This window comes from Budorcas taxicolor, chromosome 11 (genome assembly GCF_023091745.1).
Source record: "Budorcas taxicolor isolate Tak-1 chromosome 11, Takin1.1, whole genome shotgun sequence".
Classification (NCBI taxonomy): domain Eukaryota; kingdom Metazoa; phylum Chordata; class Mammalia; order Artiodactyla; family Bovidae; genus Budorcas; species Budorcas taxicolor.
In genome coordinates this window covers 67344058-67367780 of record NC_068920.1, presented here as the reverse complement: position 1 = coordinate 67367780, position 23723 = coordinate 67344058, and the positions used below count along the sequence as shown (strand labels likewise).

The following is a 23723-nucleotide window of genomic DNA, read 5'->3' as shown; positions in this document are numbered from 1 at the left end:
TTTCATGTACCGTGGAGCAACTAAGCCCGTGCGCCGCAGATACTGAGGCCCACAAGCCACCACAAGAGAAGCCGCCGCGAGGAGAAACCCTCACACGTCAACAAAGAGCAGCCCCTGCTCACGGAAACTAGGGAAAAGTCCACGTGCAGCCACGAAGATCCAGCACAGTCAAAAATTAATAATTAAATAAATAAAAATTAAACAAACAAAAGAGTCCTAATCCCAATAAAAGAAAAGGGATTAAATTTATTTTTTAAAAAAGAGTATGTTTTAAAAGCTCAAGTATATCCATGAAAATGGCTGTTTCAGCAATCTGAATGTTTCTTTCACAGAGAAACAGGTTACTCCTGACCTGTTTTGCAAATATACTTCACACTGATGATCAGATCACTATCAGTCTGGAAAGGATTGTTGTTTTACCAACTTTCAATAAATATGAAATAATCCTGGAGGAATAAATGCACAATAAAAGTCCAATTGGAGTTGCTTTGTTTCCCAAATGCAAACTTGTTCATCTGCAGCCTGTTTAGAAACCACAGTTCTGAAAGGAAGAATTAGGTCATGAATGGATGTGGCTGAGAAACAGAGGTTGAATAAAAAGGATATGACATTCCTCAACCAAGCACAAGATATTATGAAAATACATAATACAGTGTGATGCCCTTCCTCATGAAACAGTGACCAGTAAAATTATAATGAATATACCAATGTCAATGGTTAAAGGCCATGCAAAAGAGTCATGGGGAGATTACTTTCTGAGATAAATAACACACTGCAGATGTATATTTATGTATTTTCACTAGAGCTGATAATAGATTAAGGTTTAGAATGGCAAACATTCCGGCTATAAAATCTTTTTTAATGAGACATGCTGTATGCTGAGGATATAGGACAGTGAGAATCAAAAAAAAAAAAAGGTGCTGATTTTGAAGAAGTTAAACAATTTGTTAGCTTTCTTTTATTCTATACTAGTGTACTGACATGTTAACTAAAATTTGAAACTATCAGTGTGAAAATATTGTTGTTTTTCAGTCACTGAGTCCTGACCAACTCTTTGTCACCCCGTGGACTGCAGCCCACCAGGCTTCCCTGTCTTTACTATCTCCTGGACTTGGCTCAAACTCATGTCCATTGCGTTAATGATGTCATCACCATCTCATCCTGTCTGCCGCTTCTTTTCCTGTCCTCAGTCTTTCCCAGCATCAGGGTCTTTTTCCAATGAGCTGGTTCTTCACATCAGATGGCCAAAGTCTCGGAGCTTCAGCTTCAGCATCAGTCCTTCTAGTGAATATTCGGGGTTGATTTCCTTTAGGGTTGGAAGAGAAAGAAAGAAAGTGAAAGTCGCTCAGTCGTGTCTGACTCTTTGCGACCCCATGGCATAACAAAATAATCCCCTTGAAGTTTTAATGTGATCCAATAGCTCTCTTGTGCAACAAGCCTTTAAAAAGTGCTGAGATCTATTGCTTTGGGAAAATACAGTAGACTATAAATCAAGCTACAGTAACAACTTTGAAAACTTCTCTTACCATTCTACACCTCTAGGCTCACCTCTGCCCAAGGGAGCTCTGGAAACCTTCTATTCAATAGACTCTGTCTACAAACAGTTATTTATCACACCTTGAGAGGTGGCTTCACCTCCGCAACTAAGTGTCTGGAGATTTCATTTGTCTTCACTCACAGTTATGAGAACAAAGGAAACTTTGATTCATTCGGTTGGGATGAAATGTATCCATATCATAGCAATATTAGGACCTTTTAATCATCTCTCCATAAGAAAAGATTAAAATGCCTTAGTTATGCGAGATTAAATGTACATTCAGTAATTGCAACGGACAGTATGCTTTCAGAGTGGGAGAATTAAATTAAAAGAAAGACAACCCTGGAAAATGTACTAGTGGTAGAATTAGAGGATGTTTCATCAGGTCCTGATGTCTCTACAGTAATGAATCTGCCAAAAGATAATAATATTTTAGTGAAAGGTGTGATTGGATAAGTCACATTATTTATTAACTGTTACCCTAAAATATCACTTTTGTCTTATTATTAAGAATGGTTAGAGGGCAGCTGGAATGCCTGACACAAGGTATTAGAATTGGATTGTGTCCATCACAGATCCTGGAGGCATGATCTCTGAGCTTGGTATTGGAACTCACTAGCACCTGCTGGCTGAGTGTTCACAGACCAAGGCCTGCCAAGGTCTCAATTATGTCTCCAGGATCATCCAGTCATTCACATGGTCCTCTCTAATGGCCTCAACAAGAGCCGTCTTTAATTCCTAAACTTGCTCTTCAAAAAATTTCAAATAGATGCAGACATTGGAGAAGACTGTCAGCGACCAGAAAGACTAAGGCTACAGAAGCGGGAGGGGGGATCTTTCCTGGTGACCCAGTGGCTAAGACTCTGTGCTTCCAAAACAGGGGCTCCAGGTGTGATCCCTGGTCAGTAAGACGTATGTAGCCAAGTAAACATATAAAAAATACCGTTATTTTTGTTGTTCAGTTGCTCAGTTCTGTCCCACTCTTTGCGACCTCACAGACTGCAGCATGCCAGGATTCACTGTCCTTCATTATCTCCCAGGGTTTGCTCAGATTCATGTCCATTGTGTCAGTGATGCTATCTAACCATCTCATCCTCCGCTGCCCTCTTCTCCTGCCTTCAATCTTTCCCAGCATCAGGTTATTTTCCAGTGAGTTGGCTCTTCACATCAGGTGGCCAAAGTATTGGAGCTTCAGTATCAGTCCTTCCACTGAATATTCAGAATTTATTTCCTTTAGGATTGACTGGTTTGATCTTCTTGCAGTCCAAGGGACTCACAAGAATCTTCTCCAGCAACACAATTTGAAAGCATCAGTGTTTCAGCGCTTGGCCTTCTTTATGGTCCAAATCTCACATCCTTACATGACGACTGGAAAAACCACAGCTTTGACTATGTGGCCCTTTGTCAGCAAAGTGATGTCTCTGCTTTTTAATACACTGTCTAGGTTTATCATAGCTTTCCTTCCAAGGAGCAAGCATCTTTATTATTATTTTTTTAATTTATAAAGAAAAAAGATTTGATGGGAAAATGTCTTCGAAGCCCTCTCTGAAGGTTATTGGCCTTCTCGTGGGAAGCAAACTTTCAAGGACAGGTTAATTTAAGTCCTTAGATTCCCAAAAAGCTTATGTGATAAAGGCTATGAATGATGAAACAGACATACCAAAGAACAAAAGAATGTAGACTTCTTCAAGCAAAGTAGGTCTGGAGGGTAAGGAAGCAACAGGAAATCAATCAGTAGTTACACTGAATTTCCGAGGGCTTGCAATAGAGGAGGGCAGGAGGGAGAAGGAGATGGGGAGAAGTCCAAGGGCCTCACAGCTGTCAGAATTCTTTCTTGCTGGTAGGAGGTCTTTGTCCTACTCAGGCCTTCGATTGACTGGAAGAATCCCACCTTCATTATAGAGCCATCTGCTTTACTCCAAGTCCACTCATCTAGACTTTTGTTTGTTTGCTTTTGATTTGTATTCAGTTGTTCAGTCGAGTCCGACTCTTTACAGTCTGACCGTAGCCCGCCAGGCTCCTCTGTCCATGGGATTCTCCAGGCAAGAATACTGGAGTGGGCTGCCATGCCCTCCTCCAGGGGATCTTCCCAACCCAGGAATAGAACCCAGGTCTCCCACATTGGAGGTGAATGCTTTACCATCTGAGCCATCAGGGAAGCCTTATTTAGATGTTAATCTCATCCAAAACCCACCTTTAGGAACATGCAGTATGTGGGACTAAGTATTTGTCCCCAGTGGCCTAGCCAAGTTAACGCACAGAATCAACCTTCACAGTTTCTAAATGGACTCGATACTTAAGACCAAGTTGACTGACTATCTGGGCAAGGAGCCACAGCATCATTTATAGGGAAAAGATAAAAGAAATAAACCTGCAAATAAAAATGGACTCTTCTAAGTCCCAGACATGAAGAAGAGAAAAAAGCCAAGGTGGGACTAATCATGATGAGTGATTTCTTCACAAAGTAAAATCATTTCATCATTTCAGCTTCTCTCAAATCGGGTCAAGTGAATAACTCTATGAGAAAAGCAGAAGATCGTTTAATAAAATACTAAATCAAGCCCATGTATAGTAGTGTTACAGGGTGTGATGGCTAATTGTATGTGTCAACTTAGTTTTATGCTCTAGTGCTCAACTGTTTGGTCAAACACCAGTCCAGAAAAGGCTGCAAAGGTATTTTCAGATGTGATTAACACTTAACACCAGCAGACTCCGAGTAAAGCAGGTGACTGACTCTTCATAATGCGGGTGGGCCTCATTCATTCAGTTAGTGGACTTAAGAGAAAAGTCTTAGGTCCTTTGAGAAAGAGAAAATTCTGCCTCCAGACTGCCTTCAGACTCGAAACTGTGACTTCTGCTAAAATGTCCAACCTGCCCACCTGCCATACGTCAGATGGCAACCCACTCCAGTGCTCTTGCCTGGAGAATCCCAGGGACGGGGGAGCCTGGTGGGCTGCCGTCTGTGGGGTCGCACAGAGTCGGACACGATTGAAGCAACTTAGCAGCAGCATATTCACACAAGCCCATTTGCCAGGAGCCAGCGTGAGGAAGTCCGCCCATGGCAAAGGTTATGAGGAAGGAGGCTTCGGCATACACAAAGGTGGGATTGAGCCTCAGGAAACCCCCTGTTCCTGAGCAACTACCCCCAAAACCAGAGTCTGATTTATGCTCTCACCTACACCTCTGACTTTACCGGGCTCTCCCCCATCACCATTTCTCTCGGAGAAGGAGTTAACTTGCAGCTCCAGTTAATAAAAATTCCTGGGCGTGACAAGAGTGTTTCAACTTACAAACTCCTCTGAAGGTTCTCTAGCCTGCCTGAGCGGGTTTGTCCAGCCACATGTGATTGTTTACAGCCTCCCAACCGTGAGAGGCACGAGATGCTTTAAAATTTTCAAAATACAGACTCTTTTGAGAAGTTATAAAATTATTAGTATAGTATAGTGGGTTGATTAGAAATTATATTGGTGAAGGGTTTTCATTTGTTGAGCCAACATTTGCTGCTAAATCTCTATATTCCTTGCCCTTATAATGAATATAACTAGCGTATAGGAAAAATAAGTATTGACCTTTAAGATTAATCATGTTAAACCGTAGGCTAAGTAAATTCCTTTCTTGATTGTAACGCACTACACCCTCACCCTATAGGAATGCAACTTTATTTGGAGGGTGGCGCCTAGTTTAAGAAAAAATCACCTCTGGAAAAAATAAGTTTTCTGGTTGACTGACCATTATCAGAAAGGGTGATAAAATGTCAGCAGGCCTCATGGCCAGAAGATGATGTAAAACCCATAAGACCTTTGTATAATTTTATATGAAGCACCTGATTTTGAGAAGGGTCAGGTCTGCTGACCCCCGTGTGACTCTGTATTCATCCCTATGTATAACAAAAAGTATATAAGCAAACCTAAAAAATAAAGAAATCAGATCAGTTTCTGGAAAGACTGATTCCCCCGTGTCATTCTTTCTTTCCCCTTCTGGCTGAATTCCCATCTGGAGTGTGGGTACTCACCACGTCTACTTACTTGCCCTGGCTTCTAAGATCCGTGAGAGAGGGACCCCAAGGCAGGGCACCCTCCGATATTCAAACGGGCGCCAGTGGCCCAAAGTAGATGGTGCAAATTCCTTGTCTTGGAGTTTTATTGGTAGTCCATGTAAACCAAGTTATTCAGCCTCTTTTTCTCCACTAATTTTCCTACTACACTATTCCTTTCTAATCTCTCTTTATATCTGTAATTAAATAAGTTTTTTCCTAGGACGCCTACTCTGTCTCCCCTTCGAATTACCGTGGATCCACCGGGGCTGGACCCCGGCACCCATTTTTGCATATCTTTCTTTCTGTCTCTTTCTCTGTCTCTCACCCTCTCTTTCTCACTCATTCTGTGTGTGTGTGTGTGTGTGTGTGTGTGTGTGTGTTAATGTTAGTCACTCAGTCGTGGTAGACTCTACATGACCCCATGGACTGTAGCCCACCAGGCTCCTCTGTCATGGAATTCTCCAGGCAAGAACACTGGAGTGGAACACTGGAGTGCAATCCACTCCATCCCCATTCTCCAGGGGATCTTCCCAATCCAGGGATTGAACCTGGGTCTCCTGCATGGCAGGTAAATTCTTTACCATCTGAGCCACCAGGGAAGCCCAACAGGATGTGAGTGTGTGTGTGTGTGTGTGTGTGTGTGTACATTCTATTGGTTCTATTTTTCTGGAGGACCATGACTAATACAGTGGTGGAGAGCTTTATGGCACGAATGGGCCCAGTATCTGAAACACTTCTTTTCTAAAATAGGTGTGCTATTCTATAAAGAATCCTTATATCTTATTTTCAATGTATATATTAACACTTCTTTAACTTTGTTACAAAGTTTAACACTTCTGTTTTAAATTCTTAAACTCACTTTCTGTGTTAAATTCATAATTGACCAGCATAAAACTCTCGGAAGAAGAAACTGAGATTGCCTTGCAATCTGTTTAGTGCCTTGCACACAGCAAGCACTCTTTGAGTGGCTCAGGTTTACCAGTTAATCTTCCCGCATTACAAGGATATGGTTTCCCAGGTGACGCAGTGGTAAAGCATCCGCCTGCCAATGCAGGAGATGTGGGTTCGATCCCTGGGTCGTGAAGATCCCCTGGAGAAGGAAATGGCCACCCACTCCAGTATTCTTGCCTGGGAAACCCCATGGACAGAGGAGCCTGGCGGGCTACAAAGCATGGGGTCGCAAAGAGTCAGACACACACATACCATGTAACTAATCTGTTTAGACAAAGAGGCCTGTATCCTCTCTCTGCATCTACAAGACAAGATGTGAGGTCTCTAAACACAACGTGGCAGGTGTACAGCATTCCTTAGCTGATAGCCAGAAGAGGAGAGACGTTAGACTGGCTGTCACCAGCTTCCACCCACCCGTGTTTCATATCCAGCAAGTTTTAAAGAACTCCAAGAAACAGAACTGACTAACTTCCTCAGGAGCTAATTCCAGCATGCACAACATCCGCTTGCATGCTAGAAATGGTCTTCACAGGATGCAGAGGCTATTAAAGTGAGGTGCTCACTCAGTTAACGTTATGTAAAACCAAATATGCACAGGCAAATTATTAAAGATTTGTTTACTTGGAACTCTGATATTTGCCATGAAAATTCCTACAATTAAAATTTGACTTAAAAAAAAAAGAAGTTTCTCCCCCCTCCCTTTAAAAATAACTTTCAAAAAAACCCTTGATAGAATCAGCTAATTAATTCTTGGCCTCTTTAACTAACACCACATTTGAAGTCACGTGCTATAAATCAGTTTCAGTTGAGATATTAAAATCAGATTATAACAGAAAAGCCTTGTAAATATTTGCCTCCAAATGAGTTTAAGAATAAATATATATTCAGTATATCATCCATATTTAGCAGATATTAATAAGACAAAGCATAGCTTTAAATTCACTTATCATTTAATACAAAGGAGGAAATAGGAAAGTGGGCCTGATTAGCTTGTTTATTCTTGGGCTTGGTAATACCTTATTAAAATTTGAGGTTCAAAATTGATATAATCTGTCAAATGTCAGCAGAAATATTTATTCTGTAAATGAAGCTTTAGTTAATAGAACTTTAATTTGAAGTATTTTACATTTTCTTCTCCTCCGTAAGGAAACTGGAAAAGGGGTGGGGAAGTATTGATAGGAATGTGAAATTAACACATGCAGCGTGCTCCGTCACTAAGTCCTGTCTGACTCTCTGCAACCCCGTGGACTGTAGCCCTCCAGGATCCTCTGACCATGGGATTTCCCAGGCAAGGTTACTGGAGTGGGTTGCCATTTCCTTCTCCAGGGGATCTTCCTGACCCAGGGATCAAACCCAGGTCCCCTGCATTGGCAGGCAGATTCTTGACCTCTGAGCCACCAGGGAACAGGAAATTAACACTGAGGTCTGAATTTCCTTTCCAGATCTGTGCTGACACTAGAGGTCAGCAACCTTCTAGAAATGATATCTTGAGTCTTCACTCATTGTAATCTGCGATTTGACAGAAGAACCACAGAATTTTAGGTGAGGAAGTGGTCTTACTAATGACTTAATCTGCTGTCTTTCTGGAAGAAAAAGAGGTGAGATCTCAAGAGGACCAGGGACTTGGCTGGTCTCAGAGTTACAGGGAGTCAGGGCTGAACTCTGGACGCTAGGAGCTGATCAATGACACAGCGTTGGGGCTCTTCATAGTCACAGAGACCTTAGGTGGGTGCTTGTGCCAAGTCCCCTCAGTCATCTCCAATGCTTTTCGACCCTATGGACTGTAGCCCAACTATGGACTGTAGCCCCCCAGGTTCCTCTCTCCACAGGATTTCCCAAGCAAGAAAACTGGAGTGAGTTGCCATTCCCTTCTCCTGGAAATCTTTTCGACCCAGGGATCCAACCCATGTCTCTTGTGTCTCCTGCCTCGGCAGGTGGACTCCTTAGCACTGGCACCACCAGGGAGTCCCCAAGGTAGGTTGTCTACAGGACATCAAATACTCATTTCACATTTTACTGATAAAATCTACCCACTTCCAGTATTTTCAGCACCCCATAGACAGGACCTTAATGCAATGACTTTGAAGACAAATTAACCTCTGAGGGATCTATCCTAACTCAGGTTTGTTAAAAAAAAAGTCTGCTTATTCTGGAATGGGAGATGCTCAGCTTTAGCCCGAGGCTGCTCTCAAAGCTCTCCAGTCCACTGGGTTCAGAAGACACATCACACTGGGAGACAGTACCCACTGCTCTTCTTTACTCAGGCTCAGACAGCTTCTATTTTGTACTGTGTTCTCCTCCATCTTCCTGACACTGTATCTTTTGAATATACGGAAGAAAAACTTAAGTTTGTGACTCCTGAAAATGTCTATTAGAAAATCACTTTATGTGAACATGGAAAATGACCTAAACACTCTAATATCAAAATTAAACATGTGGTGATGAGGATTTCTTTAACAAAATAATAAATTGAGCTTCCCTTTTGGCTCAGTGGTAAAAAAAACAAAAACAAAAACAAAAACACTTTCCAATGCAGGAGACATGGGTTCGATCCCTCAGGAAGATCCCCTGGAGAAGGAAATGGCAACCCACTCCGGTATTCTTGCCTGGAGAATCCCCATGGACAGAGGAGGCCAGTGGGCTACAGTCCATGGGGTCGCAAAGAGTTGCACTGAGTGACTAAGCAGCAACAAGGGAAAAAAGTACGCCCTGGGGGACCATTCTGTCTGCATCCTGCAGCTTCCCTGTGGGCCCTTCTTCCTTCTCAGCTGCAGCAGGTACACCAGCGATGGGACTCTGCGCCCGTACCTGCACTCCAGTGGGATGGGCAGCCTGGGAGGCTGAGTGTCTGTGCGGCACTTGCTCTCTGCACTCAGCTTTTGTCACATGGATTGAGGGACCACTGCCTCCTCAGCCCCCTGTCATCTACCGTCACATGAATGTGACGTCATTTTAGTCTGTTAGAGCACCGTGACAAAAAAGGAGGCATTAGAGCCTGACAGCACCTGTCAGAGTGTTGCAAATATTTATTTGAAATATTGGATTATACCAGTGTCATGTGACGTTAGTGGTGGCAAGTGTAAATGAGGGCATCACACTCAGGCTATCATCAAAGAAAATGTCCCCTCATGTAGTTATGGAATCAGAATTTCTAACGTGCAGAGGAGCATCATGACCATGAAGAACGATGCTACAGCATTCCTAAGCTTGTGGCTCAGTGCCGAGCAAGCCAGTCACTGTGCCCATGAAGGCTAGCTAAGCTTCTCTGACCACATGGGTGGACATCCAAGTACTTTGATTATTTCCAAACAGAGTTTTAAAGCCATCACAGCCTTGCTCTGATCCAGCCTCGTTTGCGCTTCTCCTGTTTCCTTAACTGGAGGCTCCCTGAGCGAGTAGGAACCGTCCTGAGCATCCAGCACCGGGGCTTCCTCCTGCCAAAGCACAGTGTTCAGGGCCTGAAGATCGAGAGCAAACTTTCTTTTATAACAGATGAGGGAACCAGTCAATGCACAAGAGTTATACAGTGAGGGCAAATTATTTAGTTACATTCCTTAAAACTCACAGGGTTTTATTACACAGAGCACTGGTCTCACTCCTGACTTTAAAGTATACATTGTTGTATCTTATCGTTTAGTCACTAGTTCAGTTCAGTTCAGTCGCTCAGTCGTGTCCGACTCTTTGCAACCCCATGCACCACAGCATGCCAGGCCTCCCTGTCCATCACCAACTCCCGGAGTTCACAAAACTCGTGTCCATCAGTCGGTGATGCCATCCAGCCACCTCATCCTCTGTCATCCCCTTCTCCTCCTGCCCCAATCCCTCCCAGCATCAGGGTCTTTTCCAATGAGTCAACTCTTCACATGAGATGGCCAAAGTACCGGAGTTTCAGCTTCAGCATCAGTCCTTCCAATGAACACCCAGGACTGATCTCCTTTAGGATGGACTGCTTGGATCTCCTTGCAAGAATACTAGAGTGGGTTGCCATTTCCTTCTCCAGGGGATTTTCCTGACCCAGGGATCAAACTCATGTCCCCTGCATTGGCAGGCAGGTTCTTTACTGCTGAGCCACCAGCAAAAGCCTAAATTAAGAATTTAAGTTTAAAGCCTTCACATCTAAAAATGGGTTGTGAAGTTATCCATCTGGAAGTTGAAGACTTCAGTTATAGCCATGTATTATTACTAGGTGAGTGAGTAAGTGAAGCTGCTCAGTCGTGTCTGACTCTTTGCAACCCCATGGGCCATAGCCTACCATGCACCTCCATCCATGGGATTTTCCAGGCAAGAGTACTGGAGTGGGTTACCATTTCCTTCTCCAATTACTAGGTAGCTGAACATAAAATATTTACTTTCTTATAAAAAGACCCTGATCCTGGGAAAGATTGAAGCAGGAGGAGAAGGGGGCAACAGAGGTCAAAATGGTTGGATGGCATCACTGACTCAACAGATATGAGTTGGAGCAAATTGTGGGAGACAGTGAAGGACAGGGAAGCCTGGCATGCTGCAATCCATGGGGTCACAAAGAATCAGAAATGACTTAGCGACCGAACAACAACAATTCCAGCTATGTTCTATGCTTGTGATGAAAGACTAGGAAGCATCAGCTCTTTTAGGTCACAGGGCATTAGAATAACTCCACTGGTGACGATGATCATAGTGGAGATGACAGTGAGCGTGGCAACATGAGCTGCAAGAAAGCTCCAGGGACCCAGATGCACTCAGAGAGGAAGGGCCTCTAGGGGAACGACAGCCAGATTTTAAGGTCCATATTGTATCAGCCTCTTTCCCTCTGGTTTCTGTTTTCTCTAAGGGGGGATGTGAAAGGTTTAGAAGGAGAAATTGTGACATCATCTCCCCACTCTGGGGTTCAATGAACTAAACATGAGAGTTTAATAAATTTAAATATGTTTACTGCAGCCTGATGACGAAACAGGACACTACCTCTTCTCGGAAGCCCCCTCCCTGCTCTCATCAAAAGTGACCGCTGTCCTGACTTTCATGGAAGTCGCATTTTTGTTTTTCTTTGTGCTTGTATAATTGCTGTTGTTCAGTCACTCAGTCGTGTCCAACTCTTTGCAACACCATGGACTGCAGCACACCAGGTCTCCCTGTCCTTCACTATCCCCCATTGTTTGCGCATCTCATCCTCTGTTGCCCTCTTCTTCTTTTGCTGTCGATGTTTCCCAGCATCAGGGTCTTATATGAACATGCATTTTCCTAAACACTAAGGCTTAGCTTCACCTGTGTGGGAACATTTGTTCAACACTATGTTCGTGAGCTTCACCTGCTTTTTCATCCAGCCGTAAATTTGTTAATTTTCAGTACTGTGTATCATGCCTCTGTGTAGATAAACAATTTATTTATCCATTTTATTGATCATGGTAACTTTTTTTCCTGCTTGAGATAATATTCATAAAGCTGTTAAAATATTCTTGTATGTGTAGGTAAAGAGATAGATACAGAAAGATATAGATATTTCTTTGTGCACATATGCATGCATTTCAGGGGTACATTTTTAGGTATGTCATTTCTGAGTCAGAAATTTTATTAGATAATTATAAACTTTTATAATTTTATTAGATAATTTTCAATTTTATTAGATAATTATAAACTATTTTCCAAAGTGATTCTACTAAGATTTGCCATCATTAGCAGTGTGAAAGTATTAATATTCCTTCCTTTTCCTGGAACACATCATCCGTCTTTCACAATTTCAATCATTCTGCTATGTCGCGTCATATAATGAAGACATGGGGAAGAACCAGAGCATTCTTAATGCTATTTGGGGTCATTTGTGACCGAAGCACAATCTAGGGTGGTGGGATGTAAGGACAGCCTTCCAGGACCTGTGCCTGCTGGAATCCACGCCCTGGCGTAATCCCTCACCTTGAGAATTTACAGGCTCGTTTCCTGGAACAGAACGCAGCACATGTGATGGGCTGTCACTTCCGAGATTAGGTCACAAAACAACCGTGGCTTCCTTAGTGGCCACCTTCTCCTAGCCTCTGATTCTTTCTCTCTGTCTCTCATCAGCACCCACCACATCATGACAACACCCAGGCAGCCTATACAGAGACCCATATGGCAAGGACCTGAGGCCTGCCAGCAACTACATAAGTGAGCTTGGAAGCAGATCTTCTAAGGCAGGCACGGAAGTGAGCTAAGAAGTGGATTCTGCAGTCCCAGTTGACACTTGAGATGACTTTAGCCTCAGAAAATATTGTGATGTAGCCACATGAGATTCCCTGAGCAACAACCCTCCTGCCTGGCCACTCCTAGACCCTTGACCCACAGAAACTATGAAATAAGAAATGTTTTTCTGATCTAAGATACTACGTTTTCAGGTAACATTTTGTGGAAGTTTGCATGGGTGCATGTTCCATGGACTGTAACTCACCAGGCTTCACTGTCCATGGGATTTTCCAGGCAAGAATACTGGAGTGCTTTGCCATTTCCTCCTCCAGGGCATCTTCCTGACTAAGTGATGTAGCTAAAAAACATATACTTTGGTACCTGGAAATGGGGTGAAAGTGTTAGTTACTCAGTCATGACTGACTCTTTGCTATCCCAAGGACTATAGCCAGCCAGACTCCTCTGTCCCCGGACTTCTCCAGGCAAGGGTACTGGAATGGGTAGCCATTCCCTTCTCTAGGGGATTTTCCTGACCCAGGGAGTGAACCTGAGTCCCCTACATTTGCAGGCATTGTCGGATGTCATTGTGAAAAAATACCTTTAAATGTGGGAGTAGCTTTGGAATAAGACGGTTGGTGGAACCTGGACTTTTGGGAAATGTTAGAGAAGGATACATTTCCTTGCACAGACTGTTAGTAGCACCATAGGTTTTGAGGACTCTGCATTAGGACTTACAAGGAAATCACAAATGTATTTCTGGAAACCGGAGGAAGGGGATTTTGGTTAAATAGCGGTGGAAAGGTTTGCAACATTATCACCTGCAGAAACGTGGAAAGTAGAACATATGTCAGATGAACTAAGGAGGTTTCCAAGCAAGTTGTTGAAGGTACCAAATGGTTTCTTTTTGCTGTTTATAGTACATGCGAGAGAAAAGACATAAATTGTGGGAAGGACTGTTCGTCACAAAGGAGCCAGGACTTACTGGATTTGAAAGTTCTCAGACCCTCAAGATAACAAACAGCTATTGCTAAAGCTAAAAGGGCTTCCTTGGTGGCTCAGACAGTAAAGAATCTGCCTGCAATGCAGGAGACCCAGGTTCAGTCCCTGGGTTGGGGAGATCTCCTGGAGAAGGGGATGGCAACCCACTCCAGTATTCCTGCAGCCTGCCAGAATTCTTGCATTTCTTGCGGTGGTATTCTCGTAGTCCACCAGCCTCCTTTGTCCATGAGGTCAGTAAGAGTTGGACACGACTAAGTGACTAGCACTTTCACTCTCTTTTTCAAAGGTAAATATGGTTTCCAGGTAAAAGTTAAATCCAGGGCACTCTCAGCAAAATATGGCCCAGAGACGAAGCTGAAGGTAGGAGTATAAAGTCTTCTGTTACGTCTACAGAACAATCGAAGTCGATGCCCCCGAGTACTACTTAGCCAGACAGGAGGGCCTTTAAAAGAGTAAGGGTATATGTGACAGATCCTCTCTGTTGAACAACCAGACCCTGAAAAGGTTTCATTAGAAAGGGGTTTGGAGGCATGGCTTTTGTTTAATGGAATGAACCACAAAGAGATTCTAAGACAGCCCACAAAATTTGAGAGGATTTTGTTAGGAGAAATATAATTGGCCTGGAATGAATATTAAGAAAGCACAAAATGAAAAGAGGCATTTGGACTCCTGAAATTCCACTGGCAGGAGGCAGGTCAAGAAAAGTACTCAGCTGCAAACAAGTGCTACATTTCTTGAAAGAGGAGAATGGCTTGGGGGATGAAGTCAAGAGTCAAGGAGACCTTTTTCTGGGCCTTCATAGCTAATCCCAGAACTTCCAAGATTTTTTTTCCCAACAAGATTTCAAAACTGCTATGGACCAATGACATTTTCTTGGCCCGCATTTTCCCCTTTTTTGAACAAGAATATTTATAGTGATTATCCTGTGTCTGTCCCACCACTGTATGTGCACGTAGAGGACACATAACTTCTCTCTTTAGACTTACAGATAGAAATGAGCTCCCCATCAGAGTTGCAGTTAAGAGCTATTCCTGAGAAACCTCATCCTCACTTGAACCTGAGTCAAATAATGGCATCCTGAACTTTGAGCTGAGTTTAGAATGTGATGAAACTGTTGTGGGCCTTGGAGAGTGTCGATGCGTTTCATAGGTTAAAGAGACAGAAATCACTGGGGGCCAGAGGGAAGAGTGTAAGATGCCTCCAAGTTAGTGCCACTTCCAGGTAGAACAGATGGCTCAGTGGTAAAGAATCTGCTTGCCAATATAGGAGACACAAGAGGCTCGGGTTCAATCCCTGGGTTGGGAAGATCCCCTGGAGGAGAGCATGGCAACCCACTCCAGTATTCTTGCCTGGAGAATCCCATGGACAGAGGAGCCTGGTTAGCTACAGTGTATGAGGTTGAAAACAGTAGGACACAACAGAGAGTGCATACATGCAATGCAACACTTGGGAGCTCCAACCCTAGGCTGAGGTGGTTCATCAGAGCAAGCCCCCTTTTAACAGGCCCTGAATGCCAATCTTGGTGTCTTAGGTCCTAGATATTAGCAGGAGCAATGTTCAGTCTCTCCCGTTTTCAGCTTCTGCCTTATGAACCGTTAGTTATCCTTTGGAGAAAAGATGGCCAAGAGCCAATGCCAATTTTTTGGGCCTCTGCCTTTCCTTTAATCTCAAAGCACAAAATCGATGCTGCTGTCATTACTAAAACATCAGTAGGAAGCTCACTGGATCGCACAGAGACAAAGCGACCAGAGCTAACATTAGTGAGTAACTTCTAAATGCACGTTTATTATACGACATCGCATTTATGACTCACTTTAAAAGTGGCAATTCTTCTGTCCCTATTTCTACATACTGGCACAGAAACACAAGATTCATAGTTACGGTTTGCTTAGAATTACAGTTCCTTCGAATGAACACCCAGGACTGATGCTGAAGCTGAAACTCCAATACTTTGGCCAACTGATGTGAAGAGTTGACTCATTGGAAAAGGCCCTGATGCTGGGAAAGATTGGGGGCAGGAGGAGAAGTGGACGACAGAGGATGAGATGGTTGGAAGGCATCACCGACTCAATGGACATGAGTTTGGGTGAACTCTGGGAGTTGATGATGAATAGGGAGGCCTGGCGTGCTGTGGTTCATGGGATCACAAAGAGTCGGACACGACTGAGCGACTGAACTGAACTGAACATTAGATACTATTCTGGCTTTGCTAAGCCTCTGATAAACTGCTGTCTCTACTTCTTATGATAAGACGTACATAATAAAGGGAAGTATGAAGCATAACAGTAGGATCTGATCTAGAGTAATCTATACCCGTGCTACTCAGAGTTGTCTGCAGGCATCCTGGTTTGCTATCTGTCACCAGTTCACAGGGAGAGAAGGACAGAAAGTTGAAAGCCAGCATCCGGAGACCTGTGGGGCAATTTGGCATCTCCATGAGCTCCAGCTGTGTGGTCAGGGTCTCCTCAGCTGGACGGGGTTTGGCCGAATCTGGAGTTGCTGAGCTCAGGCATGAGTTACATGTGACCAGGCTCATGCCAGCCTGGTACAGCAGCACTTGTTGAGACAGCGGCCCAGGCGTCAATGAAAAATTTTAAAACACATCATTCACAGCAAATAATCTGAGAAGCACTAATTACTGACAGTGTCCACTCATGCCCTACTCTGGATTGGTGTCCCTGCCTTCCCCCAGTGGAAGTTACCCTAGCAACAGCTAAACCTTGGACCGGACCTTGGAATGGGTCCCTCATGCTGGGAGCCTTTGGACCTATGAGCCTGTGTGTGGTGCCAGCTGGCATATCTGTCCTCTGGCAGGCTTAGGTCCATGGAGGATGGCTGCTCCAGTGGTCCAGAAAATGACATGACCCAGAAGTAGAAGAGGGCATGGAAACCCATTCCAGTATTCTTATGGGCTTCCCTAGTGGCTCAGATGTTAAAGAATCTGCCTGCAATGCAGGAGATCTGGGTTCAATCCCTGGGCTGGGAAGATCTCCTGGAGAAGGGCATGGCAACCCACTCCAGTATTCTTGCCTGGAAAATCCAATGGACAGAGGAGCTTGGAGGACTACAGTCCACGGGCTCAAGAGGAGTCGGACACAACTGAGTGACTGATACTACAACTACTACTACAATTGAAAAAAATGCTGCATACCAAAATTTGTCATGATTTCTATATCTTAACCCTCATTTCCCTTTATTTTGGTTCTTTCTAACTTAGACCAACACAGAGAAAACTAAATTTGGGACCATCCTGTTGTGTTTATTTTACCTCTCGTTGCATCCTTCTGGCTTCTTCTACCTTCTAAGATAGCTATCTAGAATTATAACTTTGTTTTAAATGAAGCATATTAACACTAATAGTTAAACTTTTGCAACTCTCCAGGAAATCCCCAGGATACCTCCATGGTCTGCTGACAACATCAGGATTTGGAATCCCCACTCTGGTCAGTACTTGGGGACAAGTTAGAGTCCTCTGTGTGTGTGTGTGTGTGTGTGTGTGTGTGTGTGTGTGTGCGCGCGCTCAGTTGTGTCTGACTCTTTGTGATCCCAGGGACTGTAGCCCACCAGGCTCCTATGTCCATGGGATTCTCCAGGCAAGAATACTGGAGTGGCTTGCCATTTCCTTCTCTAGGGAATGAACACATATCTCTTGCATCTCCTGCATTAGGAGGCAGATTCTTTACCACTAGCACCACCTGGGATAGCCCTTAGAGTGCCCTGGGAGCTTTTAAAATAGACTCATACATTGGGCTGCCATCTATGGGGTTGCACAGAGTTGGACATGACTGACGTGATTTAGCAGCAGCAGCAGCATACATTGCTGGAGAAGGGAATGGCACCCACTCCAGCACTCTTGTCTGGAGAATCCCATGGACGGAGGAGCCTGGTGGGCTGCAGTCCATGAGGTCATACAGAGTTGGACACGACTGAAGCGACTTAGCAGCAGCAGCAGCATACATCGCTCCCCCCACCCCCAAAGAAAATGACTCAGTTGGTCTGAGGTGGGACTAGGTTCTGTCTATTTCAAAAGCCCTGAGGTGGCTTTCTAGGATTGAGAAACACTGTGAGGCCCACTTCAGCTCACAGAGTGCTTGGTTTTTGCTCTCTGACCCCAGAAGCCCTAGAACAAGGACATGATTCCAAGTATTTCTGCCTTTCAAAGGCAATTTAAACAACAAACACACTACTAATACCTCAGAACCATCAGGAAGACTTCTTCTAGTAAAATGACATTCTGGAAGCTGAAGTCCAAGAACAAATCTGACTCCATTTAAAATTACACTCAGACTGCACCCCCAGAGACATTTAAAATGATTTGTGGGACTTCCCTGGTGGTCCAGCGGCTAAGACTTCACACTCGAAATGCAGGGGCCCTGGGTGCAATCTGCGGTCAGGGAACTAGCTTCCCACAAGCCACAACTAAGGCCTGGCATGCACGTGTGCTCAGTCGCATTGGACTCTCAGTGACGCCTTTGACACTGAGCCCCCTACGAAGCCCCTAAGAACCAGCGCAGGCAAATAAAAACAAATTGTTTGCAATCTTCTTATAGAACTGTTCCTGCCTCCTGTATTTCCTGCTTTGCTCCATGCTGTAGCTGAGGAAATGTGGTCTCCAACAATCCCAGCCCAGTGACTGCAGCCTGGAGCTCGCCAAGTAGGAGCTGGGGCGTGGCTAAGGGTGCCCTCCCTCAAGGAGGGGTCTACACGCTAGCCCGGAAGGTGAACTGTACAGCCCCAGACAGTTCCTGGGCGCAGCTCTAGGCTGGGGGCCAGCTCCCAGGAAGGCTTGGAAACCACTGGCACTCCTGAGCCAGATTCTGCACCAGGCTTGCTGCCTTATCCCATGAGTTGATTTGAGCTGAAATTTTGTGTTTGATTCTCACCTCTATTCCCTTAGTGAAAATCCCATTATCTCTAACAGCTGTGTGTCAAGAAAAGACATGGATTTTGTGTAACAACAGAAGGATACCATACTTGTTTTTCTAGGTAGCCTTAGGCAAAACCGTTTTAGCTCACTTTCTTGGCTTATTATATAAAGACTTAAACTTTGTGTAGAAAGACGGGAGTTACTTTAGAGTGGGAAACTGGAAAAAAGGAATTCAATCTCTATTACACAGAAGCAAGTTGATAACGATATTTTTTAGAAAATACAGCCTGGACCAAAAAGATGGCATAGATTTGCCACTAAAATATTATTTGCAGTTTATTATTTCTAGATAAATTCATAAAGTGAAAGAAAACCAGGAAGGTGACATACACTGCTTGTGTAAGCCTTGAAATTGATTTCAGAAGCATCAGCCCTCACGACAAAAGAATTTCACAGTTTAATTAGGATGGCTCAAATCCAGTGTCTATATTTAGGATAAGCTGGAAATTACAGTGTAGAAATGAGAGTCATCCAGCAATACTCTAAATGGGGCCAAGGGATCTATGGAAAAAAACTACCACAGTTTTTCTCAGCTAACCATAAAATTTCTCAGCTTTTGTTTTTCAGTGGATACAAACAGAATGCTCTCTAAGAATTTTTTTACCTGTTCAAACTGAGGAAGGCATTTTTCCTAAAATTCCCTAAATACGAACTTTTAAATCTGCACCTACACCTACCTAAATTCTTTTTAATACCTGTGTGATCTGTGCTGAAGCACAGATCAATTTGGCATTTAATGTATAACATATCAGAGGAATCTCATTAAAATTCTGAATGTATATAAACATGTTTTATACAGCTAATATTTTGGCTTTGGTTTGTATGTGGTTGGCAGAGTTCTCATGACACTCTATCATTAATTCCTTAAATATTCCTGTTTTCTTCTCATCATTGGTGTATCATCAAATAAATCAGTTCAAACCCAAGATGTGACAGAAAGAACCATATGATTACATTTTTTTTTAACTTCAGGAAATGTTTTAAATGATCTCGTACAAGTTATATTGGCTTCACACCCAACAATTTATTAGAGGAGCATATGATTATTTATGACCATAATTATGGTTTTTGGATGTCCAACAAGAGTGCTTTTCTTCCTTCTCTTTCTCTTCTTCACCGTGACCTGGGTCTGAGTTTATATATGCTTGTCAGTAATTTCCCTAAAAGCAGTTTAAATGCTCTAAATAATACACTCAAAATCATTAAGAAAATAAATCGCTTTAGCGAGCTGACCTCGGCAGCAAAGATGCTCGAAAGCACAGGGACTATCCAGCCAGAAAGACGCAGACAGAAGTCAGAACCTCAGGAATCAAAAATCCTTTGACATTTAAGTTACTTGCCTTGGCTGAAGGTTTACTTTTAAATTACAAGGAAGGAAATATTCCAGGTGAAATAGCTCTTAGCCAGTTGTAACTAACAAATCAATTGTAGATCTCTGGTGCAGAAGCTGAGTGTGTGCCATCACTACTTGTGAATTACCTTCTCCTCATTCCTTTATTTTGCAATTGTTCCAATACTGCCCCATGCTACCATCTGAACGTCAGGCAGCTCATTCAATGTGGTCATTCAGATTTGTAAAGGGCCCTAAATTCACCAAACTCCCACTCTGAAGATCCGGTGGAACTGAGTTTGTTTGCTTGTGTGTTATTGTAAATTAACAGGTACATTGACTACTCCTTTAATCCTCAAAGTGTCACTTACAGATAGGGGATCACACTGTATCAGTGAATAAACTGAGGTTAAGTATTAATGTTTTCCAACTGTGATGCTGGAGAACACTACTGAGAGTCCCTTGGACTGCAAGAAGATCAAACCAGTCAATCCTAAAGGAAATCAACCCTGAATATTCATTGGAAGGATTAATGCTGAAGCTGAAGCTCCAATACTTTGGTCACTTGATGTGAAGAGCCAACACGTTGGAAAAGACCCTGATTCTGGGAAAGACTGAGGGCAGGAGGAGAGGGGGACAGCAGAGGATGAGATGGTTGGATAGTGTCACCAACTCAATGGACATGAGTTTGAGCAAACTCCAGTAGATAGTGAAGGACAGGGAAGCCTGGCATACTGCAGTTCATGGGGTCACAAAGAGTCAGACACGACTTAGCCCCTGAAGAGCAACAACAAAGTACAAATCAGTAATCTGGTGCCAGAGCCTTAATGGAGAACCCCTCCAGGTGAACACTGGCATTGCCTGTGCTGTGCCTGTTTCTGTTCCTGGTCTCTGATGCAGCAATTTTGGAAAGATGTTGACCTATCCAGGAGGCACCTAACATTAGCATGAAAACCTCAGCACTTCTTGCTTCCCTGAAGCCATCTGGTAACTGAAGGTGAAACCAACAAAGTCCATTTTTCTCTTTCTGGGAAAACGGGAAGTTGGGTAAGTGATGGTGGCTGAAATAAACACCTTGGGCTGCCTTTGTGTGTGTGTGTTAGACCTTCAGTCATGCTCTATTCTTTGTGACCCCATGGACTGTAGCCCGCCAGGCTTCTCTGTCCAAGGGATTCTCCAGGCAAGAACACTGGAGTGGGTTGCCATGCCCTCCTCCAGGGGATCTTCTTGACCCAGGGATCAAACCCACATCTCCTGTGTCTCCTGCATTAGCAGACAGATTCTTTACCGTCTGAACCACCAGAGAAGTGGCTGCCTTAATTTCCAATCAAATTATCTAAAACATCCCAAATGTCTTATTGCTTCTTTCAACTCAAATTAAAAACCCTCAGCCTCCAATCAAAAAACTTTCTTACACTTTGAACTAATCAGGAGGAGCAGTGGTGATTTCTATGACAAGGCAGGCAAACCAGGCTGGTCAGATCTTATTGGTCACCCTCACGACAGGCACTGGCACTGAGTGGACCCCAAGGAAAGGGGTTTTGCACAAGGAGCTGCCAGCTGGCCTAGAGCTATTCATTTTGCTCATGCACGTGGCACTGCGTCTGGTGGACACCCGGAAAATGCAGAAAATCAAGACCAAGGCGGGGCAAGGTCACTTTAACCATGTGGAGAAGCGCCCTAGGAGATGTTGTTCCCAACACTGCCACCAGGTGGTCATTCCTGGGAGAGACTTACATAAATAAAAAAAAATAAAAACTGATGATTTCCTGCTAACGATCAGAATCTAGCCAGGTCTCAGATCTATCATCAGTTTACAGCCAAATGGAGGATTCGACCAGCCAAAGTCAGAATCCTGGATCTTCAGGACAAATAACTCACTCTCTTCAACTTGTTCATGGGAGGAAGAAAAGAAGAATGAAATGGAGTTTGTATGGAAGCAGGGAGGAGTAGGGGAGCTGCTTTGAAGGGCAGGTAAGAGATATACTTATGAGGACCTCCCTGGTGGTCGAGTAGGTAAGACTCCAGGCTTCCACTGCAGGGGGCACAGGTTCAATTCCTGGTCAGGGAACTAAGATCCCACATACACACACACACACACCTATGAAATGCACTGGTCAAACAGATCAACTGTAACAAGACATTTTCTGAGCCAAATGGGGAAAACTGGTTATAGCCTGTTTGTCAGATGATATTAAAGAATCATGACTCATTGTGCTGATAATAATATTGAGGTTTATTTGTAAAAGAGGGGTGCTTTAACTTATAGATAGGCAGTGTCCATCAGTGACATAATACAGTATGGAGGATTTGTTTTAAAATCGTTCAGAGAAAAAGCAGGGTTGGGAGTAGATGAAAGGAGATCGGGAGAATGTTGGTGCCTAGAATCCAGGGTTATTCCCTTATGTTCCTTATGTTTATAGGTTTGAAAGTAACTTCAATAAAAATTCATTTCAAAAACCTGCTAATTTACAGGAAAAATATCAATAACTTTGAGTTATATACATATATGTTACCTGTGTTAAGTCACTTCAGTCGTGTCCAACCCTTTTTGACCCCATGGACTGCTGCCCGCCAGGCTCCTTTGTCCATGAAACTCTCCAGGCAAGAATACTAGAGTGCGTTGACATGCCCTCCTCCAGGGGATCTTCCCAACCCAGAGGCTGAATCCATGTCTCCTGCACTGGCAGGCAGGTTCTTTACTACTTGAGCGACCTGGGAAGCCCTACAACATAGTATCTGAACTCAAAGTCAAATTAGTCAAATTTGTACTCAAATTCCATTTTGCATTCACCTTTTTTATTGCTGCGCCCTCAGAATAAGGCCTTGTCCACTCCTACAGGAATTACAACAAACCAGAGCATTCCAATTAAATTGGGCATCAGGTCAGTTTCGATTTTTTTCTGGTTTAAATTTCATAAGAACAAGGACTATAACACAGAGCAACCATTGGTTTACAAAAGGTAAGAGGCTTGAAGGAGAAGGAAATTTTTCCAAACAGGTAGAAAGATAACAAAGGTATTTTTTTTTACACTGATTTCTTTCCTTTTAAATTTCACTTAAAAAATAGCTACAAAAATATTTTTCTCCAAACACGTTTCTTAGTGTGGGTGCTTTGTTTTATTTTTCTTGAGGTTGGCAGTGGGTGGAACATAAGTAAACATACCAAATATAACCAGTCATAGTAACGCTCCTTAATAATAAAGTATCTCATCAATCTCCTTATAAATAAAGTATAAACATACCAAATATAACCAGTGTCATAGTAACTCTCCTTATTATAAAGTATTTTGTTTCTGAATCAATATCACTTCCAGTGATTAAAAGATGCCAAAAATCACTGGATATATTTCAATTTCCCTCAGTTTAAGAGAGGAGATTGGTTTTGCTTCACAGCTTTCAGAAAAGTCTCTGCCCCTGATCATAAACTTGCCGGAGGGAGCGTCCCTGGTGGATCACCGGGTTCAATCCCTGGTCTGAGAATGCAGGGGACACAGGTTCAATCCCTGGTCCGAGAAGATCCCACATGCTGCGGAGCAACTAAGCCGGTGAGCCTCCACTATTGGGTCTGTGCTCTTGAGCCCGGGAGCCACAGTTAGAGAGCAGTCCCCACTCACTGCAACTAGAGACAGGCCCACGCAGCAATGAAGACCCAGCGGAGCCAAAAAAAAAAAAACAAAACAGGATAGACTTGTGAGCACCCAGCCAGGTGCCAGGCTGGCTATTACCAAGATGCTGAGCAGAGCAATGGATTTCATCTCTTGGTTTCCTCGGTCTTAAAATGGGCAGAAATCGTGCCTTTGCTGGGAGG

At 43.5% G+C, this 23723-nt stretch overlaps 1 protein-coding gene across 1 annotated transcript in view; it reads right to left on the bottom strand.

Annotated features, from left to right (window-relative positions):
- Window positions 1-300: 300 nt before the first annotated feature.
- Window positions 301-23723, bottom strand: part of TMEM182 (transmembrane protein 182) — a 92335-nt gene continuing 68912 nt past the window's right edge. Inside the window, exon 5 of the mRNA XM_052649834.1 lies at window positions 301-1306. Within this exon, the coding sequence (XP_052505794.1) occupies window positions 1203-1306 (104 nt within the window). The 3' untranslated portion in view covers window positions 301-1202. The remainder of the gene's footprint in view (window positions 1307-23723) is intronic.